Source organism: Dromaius novaehollandiae, unplaced genomic scaffold (assembly GCF_036370855.1).
Source record: "Dromaius novaehollandiae isolate bDroNov1 unplaced genomic scaffold, bDroNov1.hap1 HAP1_SCAFFOLD_216, whole genome shotgun sequence".
NCBI classification, from domain to species: Eukaryota; Metazoa; Chordata; class Aves; order Casuariiformes; family Dromaiidae; genus Dromaius; species Dromaius novaehollandiae.
Genome location: NW_026991478.1, coordinates 23028 through 30959, shown reverse-complemented (window position 1 = coordinate 30959; position 7932 = coordinate 23028). Strand labels below are relative to the sequence as shown.

At 71.0% G+C, this 7932-nt stretch overlaps 1 protein-coding gene across 2 annotated transcripts; it reads left to right on the top strand.

Annotated features, from left to right (window-relative positions):
- Positions 1 to 159: 159 nt before the first annotated feature.
- LOC135326768 (protein lin-7 homolog B-like) lies at positions 160 to 7320 on the top strand. Of its 2 annotated transcripts, none has more exons than XM_064504535.1 (4): positions 160 to 864; positions 3125 to 3334; positions 5635 to 5741; positions 7124 to 7320. In XM_064504535.1, exons 1-4 carry the CDS (start codon positions 607 to 609, stop codon positions 7143 to 7145), a joined length of 597 nt encoding a protein of 198 aa, XP_064360605.1. In that variant the 5' UTR covers positions 160 to 606; the 3' UTR covers positions 7146 to 7320. The 2 variants fall into 2 exon arrangements, with proteins under 2 accessions (XP_064360605.1, XP_064360604.1); XM_064504534.1 differs by having other exon boundaries at positions 345 to 864; positions 5581 to 5741.
- The last annotated feature ends 612 nt before the right edge of the window (positions 7321 to 7932 follow it).

Here is a 7932-nt window from a genome sequence, read left to right as displayed (position 1 = left end):
CCAGGGCCCCCCAGTTCCCCCAGCACCCACCTGGGGCCCCCCAATACCCCCCCAGTCCCCCCGGTGTCCCCCCAGGACCCCCCAGTTCCCCCAGCACCCATCTGGGCCCCCCCAATACCCCCCCAGTCCCCCCGGTGTCCCCCCAGGACCCCCCAGTTCCCCCAGCACCCATCTGGGCCCCCCCAATACCCCCCCAGTCCCCCCAGTGTCCCCCCAGGACCCCCCAGTTTCCCCAGCATCCCCCCAGTTCTCCCAGTATCCCCTCAGGGCCTCCAAGTATCCCCCCAGGACCCCCCAGTTTCCCCAGTATCCCCCCAGTTCTCCCAGTATCCCCTCAGGGACCCCAGTATCCCCCCAGGTCCCCCCCAGTTTCCCCAGTATCCCCCCAGTTCTCCCAGTATCCCCTCAGGGCACCCCAGTATCCCCCCAGCATCCCCCCAGTTCTCCCAGCATCCCCTCAGGGACCCCCCAGGACCCCCAATTCCCTCAATATCCCCCCAGGACCCCCCCCAGCACCCCCCAGTCCCCCCAGTATTCCCCCAGTTCTCCCAGTATCCCCCCAGTGTCCCCCTGCGTGGCCTGGGGACCAGTGGGGGGCCCCCCCGGATGCCTGGGTCCCCCCCCAGCCGCCTGGGTCCCCCCCCCGATGCCTGGGTCCCCCCCCGGATGCCTGGGCCCCCATCCCAGCCGCCTGAGCCCCCCCGGGTGCATGACCCCCCCCGCCAAGTGCGTGCCCCCCCCCCCGGCTGTGCCCCCCCCCCCCGGCGGGGTGCCGACGCCGCTGCCCCCCAGGTCTACGAGCAGCTCTACGACACCCTGGACATCGCCGGCAGCGCCGAGATCCGGGCCCACGCCACCGCCAAGGTACCCCCCCCCGGAACCCCCCCCCGGACCCCCCAGGACCCCCCGGCACACCCCCAGGGATCCCCCCCCGGGACCCCTCTGGGACCCCCCCGGCACGCCCCCAGGGACCCCCCCCCCAAGACCCCCCTCTGGGACCCCCCTGGGAACCCCCCCAGCATCACCCCCAGGGACCCCCCCGGAGCCCCCCCGGCACCCCGGCATCCCCCCAGGACCCCCCCAGGACCCCCCCGACACCTCTGGCACCCCTACACCCCCCCCAGCACCCCTGGGACCCCCCTGGGACCCCCAGCACCCCTGCGACCCCCCCCAGGATCCCCCTGGGACCCCCCCGGGACCCCCAGGACCCCCCTGGGGCCCCCCCCCAGCGCCCCCGGGACCCCCCTGGGACCTTTGGGACACCCCAGCACCCCTGGGAGCCCTCCTGGGACCCCCGGCACGCTGGGACCCCCCCAGCACCCCATAGACCCCCCATAGGGACCCCCAGCACCCTATGAACCCCCCCAGCACCTGTACCCCCCCCAGCACCCATAGCCCCCCCCATAGGGACCCTTAGCACCCCATAGCCCCCCCCAGCACCCCATAGCCCCCCCCAAAGACCCCCCCATGGGGACCCCCAGCACCCCATAGACCCCCCCTTCCACCCCCAGCACCCATAGCCCCCCCAGCACCCGTAGCCCCCCCATAGACCCCCCCAGCACCCCTAGAGCCCCCCCACGGGGACCCCCAGCACCCCATAGACCCCCCCAGCACCCCTAGAGCCCCCCATGGGGACCCCCAGCACCCCATAGCCCCCCCATAGCCGCCCCCCAGCACCCCGTAGCCCCCCCATAGCCCCCCCATGACCCCTGGCCCGGGGCCGTCCCCGTCTCTCGCCCGCCGCGTCCCTGCTGTCCCCAGCGCCGGTGGCCCCGTGTCCCCCCCCGCGGCGACTGTCTGTCCCCCCCGCGGTGGCCGTCTGTCCGTCCCCTGGCAGCCCCGGCTGGCCGGCGGCCCTGCGTCCGGCTGTGCCCGCGTCCGGCTGTTCCCATGTCCGGCTGTCCCCATGGTGGCCGGTGACCCCGCGTCCGGCTGTGCCCGCGTCCGGCTGTCCCTCCCGTGGCTGGCGGCCCCGCGTCCGGCTGTCCCCGCGTCCGGCTGTCCCCGCGTCCGGCTGTTCCCATATCCGGCTGTCCCTGCGGTGGCTGGCTGTCCCCGCGTCCGGCTGTTCCCACGTCTGGCTGTCCCCACGGTGGCCGGCAGCACCACGTCCGGCTGTCCCCGCGTCCGGCTGTCCCCATGTCCGGCTGTTCCCATTTCCGGCTGTCCCCGTGGTGGCCGGCATCTGCTCCGCCGTCCCCATGTCCCCTCGTGTCCCCCCCCGGCCCATCCCACCGTGTCCCCACGTGCCACCAGGCTGTGCTGGTGGCCTTGGCCACCGGTCCCCGTGTCCCCAGGTCATCCCTCGCTGTGCCCTGTCCCCTGTGGTGTCCCCATGGTGTCCCCATCGTGTCCCTTGTCCCCATGGAGTCTCCATGATGTCCCCGTGGTGTCCCCATGTCCTTGTGTCCCCTGTGCCTATGTCCCCATGGAGTCACCACGGTGTCCTCACGATGTCCCCATGGAGTCTGCAGGGCATCCACTTCGTGTCCCCATGCCCTCATGGTGTCTTGTGTCCCCGTGGTGTCCCCGTGGTGTCCCCGTGGCGTCCCCGTGGTGTCCCCTGTCCCTGTGGTGTCCCCATGGTGTCCCCATGCCCCCATGGTGTCCCCTGTCCCCATGGAGCCTCCATGGAGTCTCTGTGGTGTCCCCATGTCCCCGCAGTGTCCCCATGTCCCCTGTCCCCACGGTGTCCCCGTGGTGTCCCCATGTCCCCACGTCCCCGCGGTGTCCTCATGTCCCTATGTCCCCATGGTGTCCCCGTGGTGTCCCCATGTCCCCATGTCCCCACGGTGTCCTCATGTCCCTATGTCCCCACGGTGTCCCCGTGGTGTCCCCATGTCCCCATGTCCCCATGGTGTCCCCGCGGTGTCCCCATGTCCCCCGTCCCCGTGGTGTCCCCGCGGTGTCCCCACGTCCCCACGGTGTCCCCATGGTGTCCCCATGTCCCCATGTCCCCGCGGTGTCCCCATGTCCCCCGTCCCCGCGGTGTCCCCATGGTGACCCCATGTCCCCATGTCCCCGCGGTGTCCCCATGTCCCCATGTCCCCGCGGTGTCCCCATGGTGTCCCCATGTCCCCCATCCCCGCGGTGTCCCCGCGGTGTCCCCGCGGTGTCCCCGCAGGCGACGGTGGCGGCGTTTGCGGCCAGCGAGGGCCACGCGCACCCGCGGGTGGTGGAGCTGCCCAAGACGGACGAGGGTCTCGGCTTCAACATCATGGGGGGGAAGGAGCAGAACTCGCCCATCTACATCTCCCGCGTCATCCCGGGGGGGGTGGCCGACCGGCACGGGGGGCTCAAGCGCGGCGACCAGCTGCTCAGCGTCAACGGCGTGGTGAGCCGGGGGGGACACGGGGGACACGGGGGGACACGGGGGGACACGGGGGGACGTGGGGGGACATGGAGGGACATGGGGGGACATGGAGGGACATGGGGGACATGGAGGGGCATGGGGACATGGGGGGACATGGGGACATGGGGGACACGGGGGGATGTGGGGGGACATGGAGGGACATGGAGGGACATGGGGGGACATGGAGGGACATGGGGGGACACGGGGGACATGGGGGGACATGGAGGGACATGGAGGGACATGGAGGGACATGGAGGGACATGGGGGACATGGGGGACATGGAGGGACATGGAGGGACATGGGGGACATGGGGGGGACATGGAGGGACATGGAGGGACATGGGGGACATGGAGGGACATGGAGGGACATGGGGGACATGGGGGACATGGAGGGACATGGGGGACATGGAGGGACATGGGGGGACATGGGGGGACATGGGGGGGGCGCTACCAGGGTGCCTGCGCACGGTGGGTGCTGGGTTTGGGGTGCATCACCCGCTGCTGCCGCCCGCTCATGATCTTTGGGGGGGCAGTGGGGGTGCAATGGGGGGGTGCGGCGCGGGGGTGCGGCGGGGGGGAGCCGTGGGGCAGCCGTGGGGCTGACGGGGTGCCAGAGCGTGGAGGGCGAGCAGCACGAGCGGGCGGTGGGGACGCAATGGGGGTGCAATGGGGGGGTGCAATGGGGGGGTGCGGCGGGGGGGTGCCGTGGGGCAGCCGTGGGGCAGCCGTGGGGCTGACGGGGTGCCAGAGCGTGGAGGGCGAGCAGCACGAGTGGGCGGTGGGGACGCAATGGGGGTGCAATGGGGGGGTGCAATGGGGTGGTGCAATGGGGGGGGCGCCGTGGGGCAGCCGTGGGGCAGCCGTGGGGCTGACGGGGTGCCAGAGCGTGGAGGGCGAGCAGCACGAGCGGGCGGTGGGGACGCAATGGGGGTGCAATGGGGGGGTGCAATGGGGGGGTGCAATGGGGGGGGCGCCGTGGGGCAGCCGTGGGGCAGCCGTGGGGCAGCCGTGGGGCTGACGGGGTGCCAGAGCGTGGAGGGCGAGCAGCACGAGCGGGCGGTGGGGACGCAATGGGGGTGCAATGGGGGGGTGCAATGGGGTGGTGCAATGGGGGGGGCGCCGTGGGGCAGCCGTGGGGCAGCCGTGGGGCTGACGGGGTGCCAGAGCGTGGAGGGCGAGCAGCACGAGCGGGCGGTGGGGACGCAATGGGGGTGCAATGGGGGGGTGCAATGGGGGGGTGCAGCGGGGGGGCGCCGTGGGGCGCTGTGGGGCAGCCGTGGGGCTGACGGGGTGCCAGAGCGTGGAGGGCGAGCAGCACGAGCGGGCGGTGGGGACGCAATGGGGGTGCAATGGGGGGGTGCAATGGGGGGGGCGCCGTGGGGCAGCCGTGGGGCAGCCGTGGGGCAGCCGTGGGGCTGACGGGGTGCCAGAGCGTGGAGGGCGAGCAGCACGAGCGGGCGGTGGGGACGCAATGGGGGTGCAATGGGGGGGTGCAATGGGGTGGTGCAATGGGGGGGGCGCCGTGGGGCAGCCGTGGGGCAGCCGTGGGGCTGACGGGGTGCCAGAGCGTGGAGGGCGAGCAGCACGAGCGGGCGGTGGGGACGCAATGGGGGTGCAATGGGGGGGTGCAATGGGGGGGTGCAGCGGGGGGGCGCCGTGGGGCGCTGTGGGGCAGCCGTGGGGCTGACGGGGTGCCAGAGCGTGGAGGGCGAGCAGCACGAGCGGGCGGTGGGGACGCAATGGGGGTGCAATGGGGGGGTGCAATGGGGGGGGCGCCGTGGGGCAGCCGTGGGGCAGCCGTGGGGCAGCCGTGGGGCTGACGGGGTGCCAGAGCGTGGAGGGCGAGCAGCACGAGCGGGCGGTGGGGACGCAATGGGGGGGTGCAATGGGGGGGTGCAATGGGGGGGGGGGCGCCGTGGGGCGCTATGGGGCAGCCGTGGGGCTGACGGGGTGCCAGAGCGTGGAGGGCGAGCAGCACGAGCAGGCGGTGGGGACGCAATGGGGGGGTGCAATGGGGGGGTGCAATGGGGGGGTGCGGCGGGGGGGCGCCGTGGGGCGCCGTGGGGCAGCCGTGGGGCTGACGGGGTGCCAGAGCGTGGAGGGCGAGCAGCACGAGCGGGCGGTGGGGACGTAATGGGGGGGTGCAATGGGGCGGTGCAATGGGGGGGTGCAATGGGGGGGGGTGCCGTGGGGCGCTATGGGGCAGCCGTGGGGCTGACGGGGTGCCAGAGCGTGGAGGGCGAGCAGCACGAGCGGGCGGTGGAGCTGCTGAAGGCGGCGCAGGGCTCGGTGAAGCTGGTGGTGCGCTACACCCCGCGGGTGCTCGACGAGATGGAGGCGCGCTTCGAGAAGCTGCGCACCGCCCGCCGCCGCCAGCACACCAGCTACGCGTGAGCCCCCCCGCCATGACCCCCCCAACCCACAGCCCCGCAATGCGCCCCCCCAAGGCGCCCCCAGACCTGCACCCCCCAAGGCACCCCCAAAATGCACCCCCAAAGTGCACCCTGAAACCTGCACCCCCAAACCGGCACCCTGAAACCTGCACCCCCAGACCTGCACCCCCCAAATGCACCCCCAGACCTGCACCCCCAAACCTGCACCCTGAACAATGCACCCCCAAAATGCACCCTGGAACCTGCACCCTGAAACCTGCACCCCCAGACCTGCACCCCCCAAGGCACCCCCAGACCTGCACCCCCCCCAAGGCACCCCGAAATGTGCCCCGAAATCCGCACCCCCAAACCCGCACCCTGAACAATGCACCCCCAAAATGCACCCCCAAAATGCACCCCCAAAGTGCACCCTGAAACCTGCACCCCCAAACCTGCACCCTGAAACCTGCACCCCCAGACCTGCACCCCCCGAATGCACCCCCAAACCTGCACCCCCCAAATGCACCCCCAAACCTGCACCCCGGAACCTGCACCCTGAACAATGCACCCCCAAAGTGCACCCTGAAACTTTCACCCCCAAACCTGCACCCCCAAAGTGCACCCCCCAGAACCTGCACCCCCCAAAGGCACCCCGAAACGTGCCCTGAAATCCGCACCCCCAAACCCGCACCCTGAACAATGCACCCCCAAAATGCACCCCCAAAGTGCACCCTGAAACCTGCACCACCAAACCTGCACCCTGAAACTTGCACCCCCAAAATGCACCCCCAAACCTGCACCCCCAAACCTGCACCCCCAAACCTGCACCCCAGAACCTGCACCCTGAACAATGCACCCCCAAACCTGCACCCCCAAAGTGCACCCCCCGGAACCTGCACCCCCAGAATGCACCCCAAAACGTGCCCCAAAATCCGCACCCCCAAACCTGCACCCCCAAACCTGCACCCCCAAACCCACACCCCAAATCTGCACCCCCAAACTGCACCCTGAAACTGCACCCCAAACCACCCCAGTGCCCCCAAACTGCACCCTAAAACCTGCACCCCAGAACCTGCACCCCCAAACTGCACCCCGGAACCTGCACCCCGAAACCACCCTGGAGCCCCCAAACTGCACCCCAAAATTTGCACCCCCAAACTGCACCCCCAAACCCACCTGGCTGCCCCCAACCCCCGTAATCTGCCCTAGTCCCCCCAAACCTGCCCCCAAACCCACCTCAGCCCCCCCAAACCTGCCCCAACCCCCCCAGACCTGCCCCCAACCCCCCAGATCCGCCCCCAGACCTGCCCCTGCACCCCCAAATCTGCCCCTCACCCCCCCAACCTGCCCCCGCCCCCCAACCTGCCCCCCCCCGCTGATCCCCCCGTTTCTCCCTGCAGGTCGTTGGAGTCGCGGGGGTAGGACACCCCCCCCCCCGCCGGACCCCCGGAAACCGGGACCCACCGCGACCCTGGAGACCCCCCCGGGGCCCCCCCCACCCAGGGGCCCCCCGACCCCCCCTCTGTATAGCTGGATTATTTATGCCCCCCCTGTACAGTATTTATTGCCCCTATTTAAAGCTTGGCGTCTGCGGCAACAGGCGTGTGTCAGGCGTGGTGGGGTGACAAGTGTGTGTCAGGCGTGGGGGGGGTGACAAGTGTGTGTGTCAGGCGTGGTGGGGTGACAAGTGTGTCAGGCGTGGTGGGGTGACAAGTGTGTGTGTCAGGCGTGGGGGGGTGACGTGTGTGTGTCAGGCGTGGGGGGTGACAAGTGTGTGTCAGGCGTGGGGGGGTGACGTGTGTGTGTCAGGCGTGGGGGGGTGACAAGTGTGTGTCAGGCGTGGTGGGGTGACAAGTTTGTCAAGCGTGGGGGGGTGACGGGGAGGTGTGTTGGGATGGCACGGGGGGGTGTTGGGGTGACGCGTGGGGAAGCGTGTGTTGGGGTGACACGCGTGGGGGAGGCGTGTTGGGGTGACACGTGGGAGGTGTGTCAGGGTGACGGGGAGGCATGTCTGGGTGACGTGTGTGGGAGGTGTTGGGGTGAGACGCGTGTGTCAGGCGTGTGGGGGTGATGTGTGGGGAGGCGCGTCAGGGTGACGCGTGTGTCAGGGTGACGCGTGTGTCAGGGTGACACGTGTGAGGGGGTGTGTTGGGGTGACACAGGGAAATGTGTCGGGGTGACACGTGGAGGCGTGTGGGGGTGACGCGTG

Excerpts from the sequence above, each read along its gene's own strand:
- LOC135326768 (XM_064504534.1), top strand. The coding sequence starts at position 607 with ATGCCTGGGTCCCCCCCCAGCCGCCTGGGTCCCCCCCCCGATGCCTGG. Across the intron at positions 865-3,124 it reads GGGCCCACGCCACCGCCAAG|GCGACGGTGGCGGCGTTTGC; the intron begins GTACCCCCCCCC and ends GTGTCCCCGCAG. Across the intron at positions 5,742-7,123 it reads CGCCAGCACACCAGCTACGC|GTCGTTGGAGTCGCGGGGGT; the intron begins GTGAGCCCCCCC and ends TTCTCCCTGCAG.